The sequence below is a fragment of the Meles meles genome, chromosome 8 (genome assembly GCF_922984935.1).
Source record: "Meles meles chromosome 8, mMelMel3.1 paternal haplotype, whole genome shotgun sequence".
Lineage (NCBI taxonomy): Eukaryota > Metazoa > Chordata > Mammalia > Carnivora > Mustelidae > Meles > Meles meles.
Window position 1 is genome coordinate 90,259,010 of NC_060073.1, and position 19,119 is coordinate 90,278,128.

General features: G+C 42.5%; 1 protein-coding gene across 1 annotated transcript in view; it reads left to right on the top strand.

Moving 5' to 3' along the window:
* NCAPD3 (non-SMC condensin II complex subunit D3) overlaps positions 1-19,119 on the top strand; it is a 71,783-nt gene that overhangs the window by 48,720 nt on the left and 3,944 nt on the right. The window contains exons 24-33 of the mRNA XM_046014539.1: positions 512-750; positions 2,100-2,179; positions 8,251-8,388; positions 8,690-8,823; positions 9,077-9,276; positions 11,497-11,607; positions 13,520-13,657; positions 14,789-14,955; positions 15,180-15,319; positions 16,204-16,281. Coding sequence (XP_045870495.1) covers positions 512-750; positions 2,100-2,179; positions 8,251-8,388; positions 8,690-8,823; positions 9,077-9,276; positions 11,497-11,607; positions 13,520-13,657; positions 14,789-14,955; positions 15,180-15,319; positions 16,204-16,281 — 1,425 coding nt within the window. The remainder of the gene's footprint in view (positions 1-511; positions 751-2,099; positions 2,180-8,250; positions 8,389-8,689; positions 8,824-9,076; positions 9,277-11,496; positions 11,608-13,519; positions 13,658-14,788; positions 14,956-15,179; positions 15,320-16,203; positions 16,282-19,119) is intronic.

Below are 19,119 nucleotides of genomic sequence, written 5' to 3' on the forward strand. Positions count from 1 at the left end.
TCTCTCAAATAAAAAAAATCTTTTAAAAAATGTACAAATGAAACTCATTTACAGCTTTCCTTCTCCTAACCATGAACAAGAAATAAAATGAGGTGGTCATTCTTTCTATTTACCTAATTCAGATTTCAAATTCATTATTGAACTTTTTGGCTTCAGTGGAATATGTGTATAATCAAAATAAAATGCATCATCTTTTAGATTTTATTGGTCATTTTCCAGATGAGTAGATAATCCTGAAATTCATATGTTGACTTTAAAAGGAGGATAGTTTTACTCCAATGAAGGAACATCTCATAAAACCCTGGAAGGGATGGGGGATATTATTTTTTTAGGTGTTTTGAACTTCCTTATATTTAGTAGTATGAGTTTGCCTGCCTTTGATATTTTGTTTGTGATTGTTGGCATGATATTTTAACTTTGATCAAGTAAAATATATATTTTAACAAGCTATATCTGGAGAAAATGAAGGCATAGGATTAGAGTTAAGACATCTTAATCTCTTCTGTGACAGGTAAGTTGTGCTTACAGCATGAGGATCTTGCAAAGAAGAGCATCCCGGCCCTTGTGCGAGAGCTGGAAGTGTGTGATGATGTGGCTGTTCGCAACAATGTTGTCATCGTCATGTGTGATCTTTGTATCCGGTATACTGTCATGGTGGACAGGTACATTCCCAATATCTCCATGTGTCTGAAGGATTCAAATCCATTCATCCGAAAGCAAACACTCATCTTGCTTACCAATCTCTTGCAGGTATGTCTGAGAACAGGACCTGTCATATTTTTCCTTCCACTATTGCTTCTAGTTTCAGGAATATTTGAGTAACATAGGAAATGTGCTGCTCTGTAGTAGAATCCAAAAATAATCAGCCTTGGCTCTAGTTTAAAATATCACTCTTCTGATGTTCTGTACGGGCTTTTAAACAGATCGTTACTTCCTAATGTTTATTTTGGGTGTTTGTTCAGATATCCTGTCAACCAGTGTGAGATTTCGTTTTTTGTTGTTTTTTTTTTTAAGATTTTATTTATTTATTTGACAGACAGAGATCACAAATAGGCAGAGAGAGAGGAGGAAGCAGGCTCCCCGCCGAGCAGAGAGCCTGATGCGGGGCTCGATCCCAGGACGCTGAGATCATGACCTGAGCCGAAGGCAGAGGCTTTAACCCACTGAGCGACCCAGGCGCCCTGAGATTTCGTTTTTTGTGAATAAATTCCATGTAGAGAAGAATACACTCAGTGGATGAGTACTTCTAGTTCTGATTCTGTCATTCTCCTTGACTTTGAACAAGTCAGTGTTTCTCGACATAACTTCTTTTGTGAAATGAGGATCGTGCTTGCCTTGGCTATCTCAGAGTTGCTCTGAGAGTCTAATAAGACATTTTAGTATGCGAAAGAACTTAGGGAACTCTAAACTTAGTGAACAGAGCACTCAATATTTTTCTTGCTATCAAGAACATATGTTTAGCCTTAAGTGAAGGAGAAATAATAATTGATCTTTAAAAAGAAGGCATTTGGGTGCCTGGGTGGCTCAGTTGGTTGAGTGACTGCCTTCAACTTAGGTCATGATCCCAGAGTCCTGGGATCGAGTCCCACATCAGGCTCCCAGCTCCATAGGGAGTCTGCTTCTCCCTCCGACCTCCCCTCTCATGCTCTCTCACTCTGTCTCTCTCTCTCAAATAAAATAAATAAAATCTTTAAAAAATAAAAAAAAATTAAAATAAAAAGAAGGCATTTAACTAAGATGTATGTCTATTCTTGTATGTTCTATATACTTACTTTTTTACATGGTTAGATACCTGACGAAGGCACCATTGGCACTCTCCCTTTTAAAGCTATGTGCTTTGAGTTATTTTCCTAATAGAGTAGATATGATGCTGTTCTACCCAAATATCCCTCCACTTCTCTTTGTGATTAACAAATACACATGCTTTCAAGATGGTCGGGAAGTGAGTGCTAACAGACTATGCTAATGTGCCACAGACAGACTAAGTAGCTGACAGGTGTGATGTTAAACAAAAGAAAGTTAACAGTTGGTTTTATGACTGAATTTAGGATTTGTATGTTAAAATTCATCCTTAAATAAGCTGGTTTCTCTTTATACAGGAAGAATTTGTGAAATGGAAGGGCTCTCTGTTCTTTCGATTTGTCAGCACTCTGATAGATTCACACCCGGACATTGCCAGGTAAATCTTTCCTCACATGTCAGAAAACTGATTGATTTACCTAATTTCTGGTGTATATTAGCTCTTTTCTTTAAAATTGGTTTAGAGCTGAGTTATTTAGAATTTAGTGAGCTTTGGGCAGTTGCCAGAAAATTAGCAGATTTGTAAGCTATATAACTTATATATAATATATATATATTATATAACTTATATATAATATATATAATATATATAAAATAAATAAAGCTTTATTTTCTTATATGTTTAAAAAAAAAATCCCTCATCCAATTTGACCGTTAAATAATCTCAGTACTGACTACACTTGCTAACATTGTTGACTCTCCCTAAAGGAGTAACGAAGAGCAGTATATGAGTTTGTCATAGTAAATTATATAGAATTGTAGCCATTAACTGTTGACTTAACTATGTTGATTTCTAGGTCAATAAAATGTCAATTTAGATAGAGTTCATGCTTTCTTAAAAGTACAGAACTTGTAAGGAAGATATTCTAGGAATTTTAAGATAATCACGTATGTGAAATGAGAGTATAAAATTACAAGGCTTCTTGGAAATAGGTGTTTCTTGAGAATTGGAAAGGAAGAGAATTGCTTTGCCATTTGTTAATTCCTATCATTCTATGTTTTTGAAGATTTGTTTTCAGGAGGTTGAGGAATGATCTTAATAGAATTTGTTAACCTTGATTATGTTGCATGAATAATTCTTTTTGGAGCAGTCCTACAATTGGAAAATAGAATGTTGAATGCCATGGCAAAAGCTACCACAGTTGGGAAAAGGACTTTATAGAGTTCATTAGCTATAAATAGCTTATAATAATGGTTCTAAATATGGTCACCAGTGATTTACTCTGACTTCCATGGAAGAATTTCTGTTCGGTTTTCTTTGGGTATAATTTTCCAAGGAGGAATATTTCACATAATAAACTAGTAGAAGGTTAACATTCTAATTAATGCTATCTAGAATCAGAAATAAAAAGCTGAGACTATTACTTTTTCTTTGTTTATATAACTGAGAAAGGACCAAAATAATGATGTAATGCCCTCTTACCTTTACTGTGCTACCATAAGACTGGCTATCTTATGCCAGTTGCATACTGGCATAAGTTGCCCAGAGGCAACTGTAATTAGAAGTGTTGAGAGGCTTTCATGTGATGAGCCAGGGAGGTGAGACCTACCCTTCTAGGTTTACTCCCTTTTCTCAGCCTCGTAACATGTATGTGAACAAGAGCAATGGTCAGTATGTAACATACACAGAACCCCATTATAGAGGTGATCAGAGGGGTACCTGAGTGGCTCAGTTGGTTAAAGAGCTACCTTGGCTCAGGTCATAATCTCAGGGTCCTGGACTTGAGCCCCACATTGGGCTCCCTGCTCAGTGGAGAGCCTGCTTCTCCATCTGCCTGCTGCTCCCCCTGCTTGTGCTCTCTCTTTCTCTCAGTCAAATGAGTAAATGAAATCTTAAAAAAAAAAGTGATCAGAGCATAAATTAGAAGGATAGATAGGAGGGCGCCTGGGTGGCTCAGTGGGTTAAAGCCTCTGCCTTTGGCTCACGTCATGATCCCAGGGTCCTGGGATCGAGCCCTGCATTGGGCTCTCTGCTCAGCAGGGAGCCTGCTTCCCCCTTTCTCTCTGCCTGCCTCTCTGCCTACTTGTGATCTCTGTCTGTCAAGGAAATAAATAAAATCTTAAAAAAAAAAAAAGAAGAAGGATAGATAGGTGTTTACACTATAGTAAGATTATCAGTGCAGTATTCTGATACTTTCCTTTTAAATCTTTCCATTGTATCTCCATATTCTGTGTTTGTTTAAACCACATGGCTTAAATGTGGGCCCTGATTTTCAGCTTTGATAAGCTAATGATTACCTTTATTAACTGTAATTTAAATTAGTCTTTTCCCTTATTTTTAGGTCAGGCCTATCTGCTTGCATGAAACACATTAATTTTTCCATACATGTCTGCTAATACAGTCTTCTAAAGACTATAGTGGCACAGCCTGATGCATTTATTTCTGGTCTAGGTGGATTTCCTGAAGATTCTTGCATGAGCAAATTTGAGTGATATTTTTAATTGGTCATATACACCCACTAAAGTTTAGGGTCTGCAAAATTGTATGATGTATGATGTATCCAGCTTTCCACACAGATGTTGCTGCCTATTGTGTTGCCTTCTCTCAGGTTAGGAGCTCTCAACTGTGCCTAACCTCTCCCTTCCTCTCTTTGAATTGCTCCTCCCTCTAGATGCTCTCACCCTTCCCTAAAGAAGGAGCCACGGAAATCCTGAGAAGATGAATGTGCCCTAACCTCCCCCATATGTGCCCAGGCCTTGTGCATCCGCTGACTGACTCAGCATCCCCTTCCCCAGGCTACTGAGGAACCTTTCCTCTGACCATTAACATCAATAAAACCTCCTGTCTGCAGTGGAAAGAAAAAAAAATTCCCTCTGCCCACTAGGTGGTGTCCTTGTAGTACAGCAGTCACGGGGTGATAGGTAAAAAGTGGGTTGTTTGGGCTTAACTGGGGAAATGCCACAGAAGTGTCAGAAGGCAGGGTCAGAGAGGTTCAAGGCAAGAGAGTGACTAAGATAATAGTCATTGAATCAGTAAAGAAAGTGAAGACAGACTGATTGGAAGTAATTGAGCATGTCAAGGGGTTAGTGAAGTTGTAGAACAAGTGGGATGGGAAGTGGGGGTGTCAGAAAGCTGGAAGGATAGGTATGTGTGGTCATGAAGTAGATTATCTTACATCAGAAGTGGGTGTTCTGGATGTAGAGACATGGTTCAGGATGGGGCTGCAGAGTAGCTACATAGGACATGCATGGGAGGGTCACTAGAGTTGATGAAATCAGAAAAATAGAAAGGGGTTAACTGAGGTTATCTGTATGGACATTGAAGATTCTCTGAGAAATTGTCTAAGTCCATTCAGGCAACTATAGCAAAATACTGGGGGTGCCTAGGTGGCTCAGTCTGTTAGGCATCTGCCTTGGGTCCTGGGTCCTGTCCAGGGTCCTGGGATCAAGCCCCACATCAGGCTCCCTGCTCACCAGGAAGCCTGCTTCTTTCTCTCCCTCTGCCTGCTGCTCCCCCTGCTATGGTCTCTCTTTCTCTGTCAAATAAATAAATAAAATATTAAAAAAAAATACCACAGACTGAGTAGCTTATAAAGAACAGAAATTTCTTTCTTACAATTTAGAAGTTAGAAGTCTGAAACCAGATCGCCAGCATGATTGGGTTTTGGTGAATGAAGGTCATCTTCCAGACAGCAGGCTTGTTGTGTCTTCACATGACAGAAGGGACACGGGATCTTTTCAGGGCATCTTTTATAAGGACACTAATCTCATTCAGTAATCCCAAAGGCCCAGTCTTCTAATACTGTTTCCTTAGGGGCTAGGTTCTCAACATAGGAATGGGGTTGGTGAGGACACAAACATTCAGACCGCAGAGGTGTTGCTGGGATTTGGAATGGAGAAAACTAGCAAGCAGTGAGGGACAAAAGTTAGCCAGATCCTCAGTAGAGGAGGCTGCGTACTGTTACGTGGGCCAGGTGGAGGAATCCAGCCCTCCTTTCCTCCCAGGCTGTTTGAAACCTGGATTTGGATTCTTAGTAAGAGAGTAACAACCGTTTTGTATAAGATTATTATGACTCAGATTTAGCTGGTTGTCTTTTTGTTTTCTGTGTAATGTAATTAATGCTGTGTAAAATGTCTAGACAATATCCCTGAATTGGTGTGATTATGTACGGTTCCTTATAATTGTCCATTTCCTTTCAGTTGTCCTGAGGGATGAGAAGAGGTGGGAAAGGAAGTTGAGTTCTTAGGAAGGTGTCTTTGGAAGTGTTAAAGTTTTCTGTTTTAGGTACCTGAAAAGTGCTGTCCTCTGCCACTCTAAAAGGAATGCTCTAGGAAACATTCCTTAGACTGTTCATTTATTTTAACTTTTAAGATGACAAAAAAAATCCCAAATTCTCTCTCTTCCCCAGCTTATCAAGCTAGAAAGCTCGGTAGGTATAAGGCTGAAATGTGTCCTTTTAGTCCCAGTAAATGTAATAGCAAGTGAGTGCTGAATGTTACCCATTGACTGTGGTTTCTGGCTTCTCATGATGGAAAGCCCTTTAACTCTGCTTCCAGCCCTGAGCATGTGAATCCTTTGCATAATTTGTGTTACTCTTGGATTTATCTGTATACTTGGTTAAGCCAGTTTACTCACTGGGAGTAGACTGCAGTATCTTGCCCATCAGTTACCTTTACTGGTATGTATTCTTGACCTAAATTCTGAGTAGATAAACATTGGAGATCAAGTCCAAGCTCACAAATTGAAGCTCACAGTAGCCCCTCTTCTTGCAGAACGGTACTGGATTCTGTCTAATCGTATTTTGACATGAATGATTTCAGATGTGAGGAGAAAATGCAGGTAGTTGTAAGAACTGCTATGCCATTGTAGGTTAACTGTAATAAAGGGAGGTAAAGTCTTGTTTCTAGGGAAATGGTTTTTGTTTACTTAATGATTTTTTTCCACTCTTGGTCACAGATAGCTTACCATAGTAACCCTTGTTTAGAAAGAACCTCACCTGATGCTGTGACCTTGTTTGCCCTTCAGCCAGGTATACAAAACAGCAGTTTGTGTAGAACATACTGATTGCTCCTAGATCATCAGGGGCATCTAGCTGGCCTTATATGAACTTCTCCTAAGGGAATGCCCTTTACAAAATAGAGTTTTGTTGGTTTTGTGTTAGGCTGCTCCCTTATCTCCTAGATAAGTGGTCAGAGTGCCGCTGTTTGCAGTGGAGCTTTTTCCTAGGTTTACTTCAGTCAAGTTTCCAGAACTATCTTCTCTGAGTCATAATCAATGTGTATTCTTTGAATACAAAGTGATTTTTTTTTAAAGATTTTATTTATTTATTTGACAGAGAGAGAGCACAAGTAGATAGAGAGGCAGGCAGAGAGAGAGGGGGAAGCAGGCCCCTGCTGAGCAGAGAGCCCGATGCGGGACTCGATCCCAGGACCCTGAGATCATGACCTGAGCTGAAGGCAGCGGCTTAACTCACTGAGCCACCCAGGTGTCCTACAAAGTGATTTTAATATTAGCCTCAGGAGGACCGTTAGGGGAAGGCGACTCTCCCGCAAGTCCTGTGCTTCCCAAAGCCAAGAATCACTTTGGGTATCCTCGTCACTGCTCCTCCCTTCTTGAGAGCTGACTGGTGCCCCTGTGTAGGTGGAAATTGGATTTAACTCTGAAATGAAATTAAAACATTGGTCCAGACAGTATAAATGGATCAGAGCCAGCCCTGCACCACCCCATGCTGACCCCTGAGCAAATGCTCGTGCCTTGGCTTTCTCTCTCCTACTAGATAAACTGTCTAGGGCCTGCAGTTGACTTTTGTCCATGTACATTTGACTTTGGAAACCACTAGTTTTTTTGCCATTCAGATCGGCACAGTGTTGGTGACATCTCTGTCTTATTGGGTAGCCTGGTATGTGCATGTCAGACACCTCTTCTAGGTTTGGGGCCACAGGAGAAAGGAGAGTGCCTGGGGCTTGCCGATGGGTCCAAGGCTCAGTGAGAGTGCTTCACTGTCTGTGCTAACCCAAACTTTGAGGCTCTTATAACTAATCCCAGTTCTTGAAGAAGTCCCAATTATGAAAATTGGTTTTTGTTCATTATTGTGGACAACACACCTCAAGTTGAAGTGGGGGAAGCCAAGTGTTCATTTTCAGCTGGTGGTTTGTTGTTGCATCAGCTATAAGGACCACAGAATTCTACTTGAAGAGCAGTTTGGGGTCAGTTGGTGGTTTTCCTGCATTTGAAATATAGCTGAATAATAACACCTTGTTAGAATTTTGAAAGGAATCCAGGTAGAAAAAGCCTTTATGCTCTTGAGCAAGGACAGACAAAAGAAGCTAAATTTGTATCTTGCTTTTGGTCTGAATGAAGCTGTGTATTGGGATAGATTTCGTATCCCTTTCCCTTATTCATAGCTGAATTCATATTCTCCCAGCACCTGTGTTTCTGGTATAATTTTAGAGGCTGTCTGCAAACAGGAATTGGGTCTCTTTCTTTCTCTTCTCTCCTCTTCTCTGTAGTTTTGGGGAGTTTTGCCTGGCTCACCTGTTACTGAAGAGGAACCCTGTCATGTTCTTCCAGCACTTCATTGAGTGTATCTTCCACTTCAATAACTACGAGAAGCATGAGAAGTATAACAAGTTTCCCCAGTCAGAGAGGTCAGTGGGGCTCTCTGGAAGGGCTAGGCAAAACAGTGGGAGGTGGGCAGCTACTTTGTACAAGTGATGAGGCACAGACCCCGGCCCCAGCACTCTGTGTGGCAGGCCTGCCCTCTCTGGGCAAAGTGACCCGAGACAGTTTGCCCTGTGATAGTGTCCTGAGGGAAGTGCCTCCAGGAAGCACGGTCCTCTGATCTGTGCACTTACACCTTGGGTAGACAATTTATAGGATGCTGCAAACTGCTGTTGAAATTGTACCCTTGTCCATGTGATGTGGTAAAATTGTCCTGTTTCACCATAGAGAGAAGCGGCTCTTTTCACTGAAGGGAAAGACAAATAAGCAGAAACGAATGAAAATCTACAAATTTCTTCTGGAACACTTCACAGATGAACAGCGATTCAATATCACTTCTAAAATCTGTCTTAGTATTTTGGGTAGGCCTGATGTGTTTGGGATAAAATGTCTATTTAAAAGTGAAATGCCTTGTGGCTAATGGCTCAGCAGATCTGTAGCAAATGAGACCCTGATATTATGGGAAGACCCCGTTTTTTTCCTTCTTTGACATCAGCTGTGCCCCTGCAGACCCCCACTCGAAGCCAAGATGGGCCCTCCTAGCTCTGTGGGATACCCTCCCCGCCTGGGGCTGGACTATTTCTCAGAAGCTGATCTTTTATGTTCTTTTCTCAGCATCCTTTGCTGACGGCATCCTGCCCCTAGACATGGAAGCCAGCGAATTGCTCTCAGATACATTTGAGGTCCTCAGCTCAAAGGAGATCAAGCTTTTGGCCATGAGATCTAAAGCAGATAAGGACCTCCTTTTAGAAGAAGATGACACAGCCTTGGCCAGTGCAGTCATGCAGGAAGCTCAGAAGAGGCTCATCTCTCAAGTGAGTTGTCATTCCGTAAATGGGCCTGGTTTATACTCCTCCGTCTACCCCTTGAGTCCTGGTGGTCTACCTCACTTTTATTCTCACCCATGGCCTTAACACTTACCCTAGTGATGATGATTCTGCCTCTGTTTCTAGCTCCACCTTCTCTCATGGCCTGAGCCCATCCCATTTGTCTGCTTGGATGTGCCACAGGCATCTCAGACTTCCTCTGTCAAAACTGAGTTACTCCTCTTTTCTTCTTCCTCTTTGTCTCTTCTCTCACTGTCTTTATTGTGGGGAAGCAAACCATTATCTACCAAGTTGTAACCCAGTACCACTCCAGTCTGGAGTCTGGCATGCCAAGGGCATGCTTCCTTTGGCCAGAGTATCCAAATTGGGATCAGACTAATTTAGAATGGCATTAATTGCCATCGTCCTCACCAGGATCCAGTTCTTAAACTAGCCTTGATCACTAGGTTGTATCTCCCACTTGAGTCCTGAAAGCTTTGGACCCTAAAGAAATAGACCTTGATGCCATCCAGTGTGTCCCTAGATGCTGTCCATTTTATCTCACAAACCCATCTCACCCATTCTTCACTTATTTAAACTGGTGCCGTTCCCGGTGGTTTCCTCACTCAGCACCCTTTGTGTCTTTAGTTTCTTTCTGGTTCAGGCTGTATACCACCTTGCTGCCCCAGCAGTTTTTCTTAAGGACAAATTTGATCATTTTATTCTCCTGCTTAAAAGAGACTAGAGGAAGATTGGCTGCAGAGGGCAGCAGGGAACTTTCAGAGTGATGGGTTATGGGTGATTATGCAGGTTGTGGTATTGGTTACTCACTCTATACTGTTGTCAGATGCGTCAAACTGTTCACTTAACATGGGTAAATTTTATTGCATATAATTTATACCTCACCACTGCTACCTTTAGTCTGTAGTTGGGTGGCTTCCTATCATCTTCTGAATAAAATCCTTATTATTCTCCCAGGCACATGGAACTCTTGGGTGTCCATACTGCCCCTGCGCCTCCCATCTCCATGCTCCCCTCCCTGACCTCTCCATTCCAGGTCCCTGTTGGTTCCTCAAGTGGGAGGTGTGTGCTCCCGCTGTTTGCCTTTGCACACTGTCTGCCCACCCGCATGGCCTCTCCCACCGTGTCCTCATTTCCTGCTGCCAAATTCCTACATCTCTTCAAAAGATTCACCTGCCTGCGTAGGCATCCCTCTTTTGTAAGTTGCTCACCATCCTGCCACTTGTCACACCATGTCATACCTCATAGCACACAGCCTGGTCTAGAAGTAGCTTGAAGGCAAGAATTCTTGGCTTCATGTTTACATCCCCCAGAGGTTAACTTTGTGTCTGGTACAATGAAGGCATTTGATAATATTTATTGAGCTGAATGCATTTAAACCACATTTTAAGACTATCCCTATACTTACCATCTGCTCAGATTCATATTTATTAAAGTGTTTATTTCTCTACCGATTGAACTTCTATTTCAGGAACTGATAAGCCTTTTTAGAAATGGTGATTTACAAGCAAGGAACATATACTAGTGACTTTAAATAAGAAGAAAAAGAATACTTTCCAAATTCAGAAGGATAAATCTTTCTACATATGTTGGCTACTATAATGATTATTTTTAATTCTAAGAGATTTATTAGAAAATATCTATGGTTAATGATGATTCATGGTAAGAATACGAAGGCATGGTCAAATCAGGTACTATATAAATACATAAACCTTTTCTAAATGTGTGTGAAGTTATACACAAAAAGAGAGAAATACAACACTGACTCTTTCATGCTTAGACATTCTCAACCATTTGTCATTTCACAGCAGGAATACAAAATGTCCCTTTTGGGTAGCCAGAAGTAAAGTCATTTTTATTCCAAAGGGAGGATGCTGAGTAGAAGAATTGACTGGATCTGAGATGGGTTTGTATAGAGGTTTAGAGCTTATTATCAAGTTATTCATCCTATTTCTAATTCCTGTTACTTGTTTAGAAAATAAGAATAGCATTTGTCCCCATCCTACTTCCCGAAGCCTTCTGAGTATTTTAAGGTAATGCTTATAATATCTCCAGGACAAAGGTGCTGGAGTTCCCAGCATCATAATAAAAGATAAACAAGAAGCCTTGGTAGTACTACAGCTCGGCCATGCAGAAGGAGCTAGGTGGAGAAGCCTTTGTCTCAGAACTTTATCCATCTAAAACATGCCTTTGTTTGTGTTACTACAGGTTCAGAAGAAGAATTTTATAGAAAATATTATTCCAATAATCATCTCCCTGAAGACCGTACTAGAGAAAAATAAGATCCCAGCTTTGCGGGAACTCATGACCTATCTCAGGGTAAAAGATGACCTTGTGCTTTGTGGTCTCTGTCTCCTGCCTCTAGCTCATTACTCAGGATCTGTCACAGTTATGATGGTGTAGTTGGTCAGTGAACACAGGAACTCAGAATGCTACAAAACCAGCTTTACATTTTTTTTAGAATTAGACCAGCCAAACAGGCCTTTGACTGTTGGGGAGAACAGAGAGAGTGTTTGACTGTAGGCTCCACAGAAGCTGGTTCTTGCCTTTTTCATGCTGTTGAGTTTATGAAGGGCTGACTCACTGTGCTGAGCCTGTGTGTCTTTGATGCCAGTTTGGAGATTCAGTTTTGAAGTCTTTCTCAACTGGGGTCAAGTACAAAGACTTCATCTTAGTCGTTCTGGGGAAGGATAAAGTGAGATTGGGCATCATGTTCAGTTTGGGGATGTTTGCCTTTAACACTGCCTCCACATCAGGAAATAACAGTGGGTTTGGGGCGCACTGATAGGGGCTCGGCCGCCATCAGTGGTGGCATCCGAGGCCATGAAAAATGGTCTAAGCTCTCAGAATTTGTAGAACTGCCATGCAGACATAAATGAGGCCCCCGACATTTCTGGCAAAATTTTTCTATCAGAAATAAATGGAACTTTTTTTTTCCTTTCTCTGTTTACACTATGCTATTTTCTTCCTCAACAAATGCTAAAAAAATTTTTTTCAATAAGGGCTACAACCAAATTACATTTAATATAAATTCTTCAAAAAGCTCTTTAAACTAAAGGAAGTTAAGTTAGGAAAGACAGGCTCATTGTGTGGACCAAATGAGAACTTCCAGTTATTCTTATGCTTTTATTGCCCTGACTGTTTTAAAGCTCTGAGAGGAGAAAAAAAGAGTTTAGATCCTCAATAAACTACTTAGAGGCTTATGAACAATAAATATCCCCTGTTTCTGAGCACACGCCCAGAGGAAGGCCACACAGTTGCCTTATTTGAGCAGCACAGTGCTCATGCATTGGCAGCCTTCTGTGAAAGCAGCTCCAGCCGTCCTCTCCCCCAGCCTGTGCAGCCCTCTCCTCATGGTACCTGGAAGCGTTCATAGATTTCCTGCCTTTTGTTAGGACTTCCCTCGCAGGTAGGGCTGCGATAAATCTTCTCCCTCTAATACTGTTAGGTGAAATGGTTTCTTCCTCTTAGCAAAGAGGCCTGGTCCCTGGCATCTCCCTGTAAAGCCTGAGAATGTTCTTAGCCTTGTATGATGAAATCTCTTCTGTCCTGTCTTCAGAGGAAGACAGAACAATGGGATTAGAGCTATAGTTGCAGTCCTCTGAGAGAGCTAGTGTAGACAGATGAGCAACTTTTAGACTGCACAGCTTCCTGTAACTTGCTTCAGAGGTCCTGTCAGAGCCAGGACAGTGCCATATATCACCTGTCCATCTAACCTCTGACTTGAATTGCTAAAGGACCTGCCTCAGTGACACTATAGGACCCTTTAAGCTGGTAGTGACCCAGAGCGAAGCCCGATCACCTAGCTACATCACTATCCCCATGCCCACTTTCAGGAATGGATAGGGGGTAGCTTATCAGTGGCAGGTCTGTGCCCTTGTATAAGACCTGCTTGAGGCTCAGATTGTGTGATTCTGTTTTCTTTCTTCCTCATCAGGATCCTGGGAAACTGCCTGTTGAGTGGTGGTTAGACAGGACGCTCCCTAAGAGATCAGAACTGATAGTTAATCTCTCAAGTCATGCTTACTGGCTTCTGTGGTCAATACGCGTGCAATTGGCATTTCCCAGGACAATTCCATCATGTTACTTAACTTGTTGGATGATGTACTAGAAATAAGTCTGCTCTCAACAAAACACATCTTATTATTCCTGTTAATATTTATCAGGTTGTGTTGCAGAGTTATGTGTTTATTCAAGAAAACACTAAAAGATGCCTCTGGGTCTGTTTTAGGAGGTGATGCAGGATTACCGTGATGAAATAAAGGATTTCTTTGCATTAGACAAGCAGCTGGCATCAGAACTCGAATACGACATAAAGAAGTACAACGAGCAGCTAGCTCAGGAGCAGGAGCTGGCGGGACAAGCAGATGTGAGTGGGGTGGCTTACAGGGCCAGGGGGACACAAAGCACAAGTAGCGTGTGACCCTTCTCTCCAGTCTGCCTTCCACTGCCAACCTTCCCAGAGCTTCTTGAAACCCGCGTAGGAGCCGAGGTTGGTTGGAACAAGACCTTTTGGGTTGCCGGTTGTGGATCACTTTGTGTTCCTTTGCCATGTGTGCCACACAGATCATTTGATCGGAGAGGCTTCCCTTCCCTTACAGCCAGGCCGCATGAATTTTTCTGGAAAGTCATCGTAGTAATACTTGGGGGCCATGTGTGAATGCCCAAAAAGGAAGCTGGTGGTTGGGTTATTTAATATATGATTCTAGTGATCATAGCTAACTAGATCCCTCTAGGTGTCTCAGTTTGTTTGTGGTCCTGCTCCCCATGTACCTCTGTTTAGGACAAAATGTTGCTTGGGGTATTTCTGGTAAGCTGCTGTTCACTTCCAGACAAAGTGTGCTCACTTCTCTGAGAAATCCAGATAGATCTGCTGCATTAAAAACTGATGAAGGCAAACTAATTTAGATTTTTTTTTTTTTTTTATTTGACAGAGAGAGATCACAAGTAGGCAGAGAGAGTGAGAGGGAAGCAGGCTCCCTGCCGAGCAGAGAGCCCGATGCAGGACTCGATCCCAGGACCCTGGGATCATGACCTGAGCTGAAGGCAGAGGCTTAAACCACTGAGCCACCCAGGCGCCCCGTGGGCAAACTAATTTAATCCTTTTTCTCTTTAATGCCATAGCATCTGCCATAATTTTCTGAAGAGAAAGTTCTACTTGCTCAGGGCTGATACGGTTTTAAAATAAATTACTTCTAGGGGCGCCTGGGTGGCTCAGTGGGTTAAAGCCTCTGCCTTCAACTCAGGTCATGATCTCAGGGTCCTGGGATCAAGCCCTGCATCGGGCTCTCTGCTCCGCAGGGAGCCTGCTTCCTCCTCTCTCTCTGCCTGCCTCTCTGCCTGCTTGTGATTTCTCTCTGTCAAATAAATAAAATATTAAAAAAAAAATAAAAAAAATAATAAATTACTTCTGAACTTGCTCAGGGCATGTAAAGTTTCCATTAAAAAAAAAAAAAAAAGTTTCAATGGGTAAATAGTCTTTATTTCTGTTCTCTGACAGGTTGCCCCGAGTTCGGAAGTCATGCCAGCTCTTGCTGGCCAGGAAGGTGCCACTGTGCCTGCTGCTGCAACCCAGCCCTCAACACCCAGGGTGGCTGCTGGTCAAGCACCACCTCTGTCTCCTTCCCTTGAGGCTGGGCTATTGAAGAGGTTCATGCCCAAAGGCAGGTATGGAGCTGGTGCATCAGGAATGGGACAGACTGCCTCTCACCACATTCTCCATGATGTCTGGGCCTTCCCCACTGGGTGTTTCGTGAACACTTCCTCCAGACTCCTCTCCTTCAGATTTTCAATGAGTGTGGTTGAGGGTGTACCTGAGAGGCAGAGGGTGGTGACTCCAGCATTTTCACTCTCCTTCTCTCTGCATATTTGTGGCATGTTTTCCTCTACAGGCCCGTGTCCCTGAGCACCATCGCAATCCTGAATTCTGTCAAGAAAGCTGTGGAGTCCAATAGCAGGCACCGGAGTCGGAGCACAGGAGTGTTGCCATTCCCATTAAGCTCTCAAAGCCTGGACAAAATGTGCAATCGTGGTAAGCCCCAAGTGGTTCCAGGGGCCGAAAGAAGTGCTGGGTTTTATACCTCAGACACAGTGAGATTACAGATGAAAATACAGAACAGGCCTCCCTCTCATCCTTTTCTAAGTGATTTCTGTTTTCTTATCTTTAAAACAAACAACTTTAGGCATTTGGGATTCTGGGTAAGAAGATATTTGGAAAAGAGAGTGAAGTGGAAAACTAATCCATTAGCGTTCATTTTCCCCATCTTTCTACTCCCCCCACACATGTTTGGCCTTATTAATAAAGTTGTAATCTTAGTGAGCATTTTTGGTTTGTAATCTACTTCCCTACACATACTGACAATAATAGTGAACGTTTGCTCATGAACTTTTCTTTCCTAACTTTTCTCCCTGTGGCTTCGTAGCATTCTATATTGTGGAAGTACTGAAACCTATTTACTATTACCCTCTTCTTGGGAATATAGGTGTTTTTCACTATTTTGAAGTAATGTCACAATAAAGTATATAATCTTTAGGACTGATTTCCCGCACTCAGAAGCCATGGATATTTTTAAAGCCTTTGCTAGTGTCAGGTTGCCTTCTGTAATTCCCTGTGGTTGTACATTGATGGGAGCCAGTGGTGCACTGGTGTCTGTTTTCCTACTTCGAAACATTGGTCTAACAATTTCCCTTCTTCTTTGCCAGGCTTTACAGGTCAAAACTGGTGATGGTTTTAATTTCCTTTTCTTTGAATCCTAGTGAAAATGGACATTGTTTCTCATGTTTATCATTTTTTGATATCTTTCTGAATTACGTCATTATAAGAACACTTTATTTGGGATATTAACTTTATCATAGATCTTGCTAATCACGTTGGGGTTTTTTTTGGACAGCTAAAACTTCCTTGTTTTATCCTAGCAAACTCCTTCAGCCTGGAGCAGGAGTCCAGTGGAGCTGTGGACCATGTAACTAAACGAGCGATCAGTACTCCCGAGAGTAAGTACTCCTGTGACAAGCCAGCTTCCGCTAAGTCTCTCCTCAGCCACTGTGTGTCTGCGGGAGCTGCAGTAAGACTCCTTCTCTTGAAAGAAAGGTCTTATACTAGATGAAGGTGCTCCTTGTGCTCAACAACATTGTGGTGCCTTGTCACATGGTGTCTCATGATAATTATAACTCAACAGCCCAGGAAATAGCTAAATGTAAGTCAAGCGTTCTTCTAAGTGCTTTCACAGGCATGAACTCAGTTAAACTCCCAGCCATCCATGAGGATCCCTGTTTGACAGATGGGGAGGCTGAGACACAGCTTCCTTTGGCAGCGCTGTGCTTGCCATTCTAGAGCCAGCACTTGGGCACTCCTGCCTGCCTCAGGTAGCCCTGCTTTATAGCTGTCACATGTTGATGCTGGCATGCTCCGTGTACATCATCGAGGCCAGCTCCAGAGCCAAGCTGAGCCTTCGGGTTCAGTGACCTATTGAGGACCCCCCACAGCTGTGTCGAGAACCTCTGTCTTCTCACTCCCGTTGGGTGGTTTTTCTAATCTTCTGTTATTTCCTATTATTTCAAAGTCAAGGTGAGTTAGAAGTATAGAGGATTCTTTCCTATTACCTTGTTTTATACCTTCTTACTGTCCACAGTGTGTCTCAGTGTGCCTCCTGCTTCTTCCCTCTTCACCTCCCCCTTCCTCTGCCCGCCACTCCTGGGCCGGGTTCTCAAAGTCCTGCATACACCTGCTCTTGCTTGCCACGGGGCATTCATGTGCCACGTCCTCATCTACAACTTCTCTTTCCCTGGTGTTCGCTGCTTTACCCTCCAGCAGTAGTACTCACCACACATCCAGACACGGGATCCCTTGAACAGCATGGGTTTGAATTGCATAGGTCCACTTATGCACGGATTGTTTACAGTGCAGCACCATAAATTGTTTGTCTTAATAGCATTTTCTGTTTAACTTACTTTATTGTAAGAATACAGTATATGATGCATACAACATACAAAATATACATTAGTCAACTATTGATATTACTGGTAAGGCTTCCTTCTGGCCAACAGTAGGCTATTGGTAGTTATACACAGATTTTCGACTGTTGGTGGGGTTGACAGCTCCAACTCCCTCGTTGTTCAGGGTCAGCTGTACTGCTTCACCAGTCCTTGCAGTTTATAAGCTGTTTTACTCTTCACTGTACCCACTGGGCCTGCCACAGTGCCTGGAACATGGGAGGAGTGAAACAGATGTTAATGAGTTAAGTGATGGGACAAGTGGCAGAACTGAGACCTGAAGTCAAGTCTCCTGATTGCAATTCTTATGTCCTTCTACAGCCTTTGCTCTCACAGTGCTGCTCTTGGGCATGACTGCAAGATGAGAACATGTTAAGGTGTTCTTCTCTTTGATTATGGTGCAGCCCAGGAGCAAGCCATTCATTTAGTTGTACATTCAGTCATGCAAATTTATTGAGCACCTAGTGTGTTCTGGCTAGTTGCTGGGCAGTTCTATGACCTGTGATGCTGTGATCTGTTAGAGTATTTACTGGGTTGTAGAGAATTTCCATCAAGTCCTCTTTTTTTTTTTTTAAAGATTTTATTTATTTGACAGAGAGATCACAAGTAGGCAGAGAGGCAGGCGGAGAGGGGTGGTGGAGCAGGCTCCCTTCTGAGCAAAGAGCCTGATGTGGGGCTTGACCCGGACCCTGAGATCATGACCTGAGCCGAAGGCAGAGGCTTAACCCTCTGAGCCACCCAGGCACCCATCAAGTCCTCCTTTTAAGGGAGATGAACAGATGAACAGAATTCCTACCCCACATCTCCTTAGATGACAACCGAATCATGACTGCTTTTGTCATTAAAAGCTATAATTTGGGGTTTCTCTATATTGAACAGGTGTAATACTATGTATGTGAAAAATTCAGCCTTTTGAAACAGACAGATTTTTTGTATGTTCTTTGTTCCTGGTTCAGAGTTCTTCTATTTTGGCATTAGAAACCATATGCTGCAGAAATGGGGCGAATGCATCTCATTTTAGTTTTGTTCATCCCCAGGAGTCCCTGATTCCAGTCTTTGGTTGGTTTCCTAGCAGCCTGAGTTCCTCAGCTGTGAAGCCCGGCATGCTGCATTAATACTGCTTGAATGTGCATGCATGAAGCCATCTTTGCACTGAAAATAAGTCTGTCAGGTGACCCCAGGTCAACAGACTACTTTTTCTCTCTCTAGGCTCTTGAATATAAAATTTGTGGCCATCTTTCCTTATTCTGAACCAGGAAGGAATGCTTGAAGAAGGGTCTCCTATTAGCTCTCCTTCCTGGGAGAATTATCAGATCATGGAAAAACACTAAGTTCTGTTTTCTCTGTGGTTTATAAATACACATTCTTTTGACAACTCTTAGGTGGGGTGACTGTCAGGAAGTGGTCTCAGCTCTAAGAAGGTAGGAGGAAAAATGCTAGCCAGTTCCACTCTTCTGGCAGACCAGTGGTATTCAGCATGAGCAGAGGGGCTTTGCTAAATGTAAATTAGTCCTTTTCAGAGCTAGATCTTAACTGAAAATCCATGCAGGTTCAGCAAGTCCCTTTTACTGCTGTCACTCAGGCTGCAGGGATGCTCCTGCCTTTGGTTGCAAGTCCTTCTGAAGGCCCAGGGGATCTGAGAGCTACCACATAGCTGTCTTTGCCAAGTTTGGAGACCTATTGCCTGGATGTGCTCAGGTTTCCAAACTGGAAAAGGAATGAATATGTAGGGAAGGGGAGTTTGAATTGCAGCACAAGGAGAGACCTCCCAGAAACAGGAATAAGCACAACTGAGCTATTTGAGTGGCAGCATGATGAAAATACAGGTCTTTTTTTTTT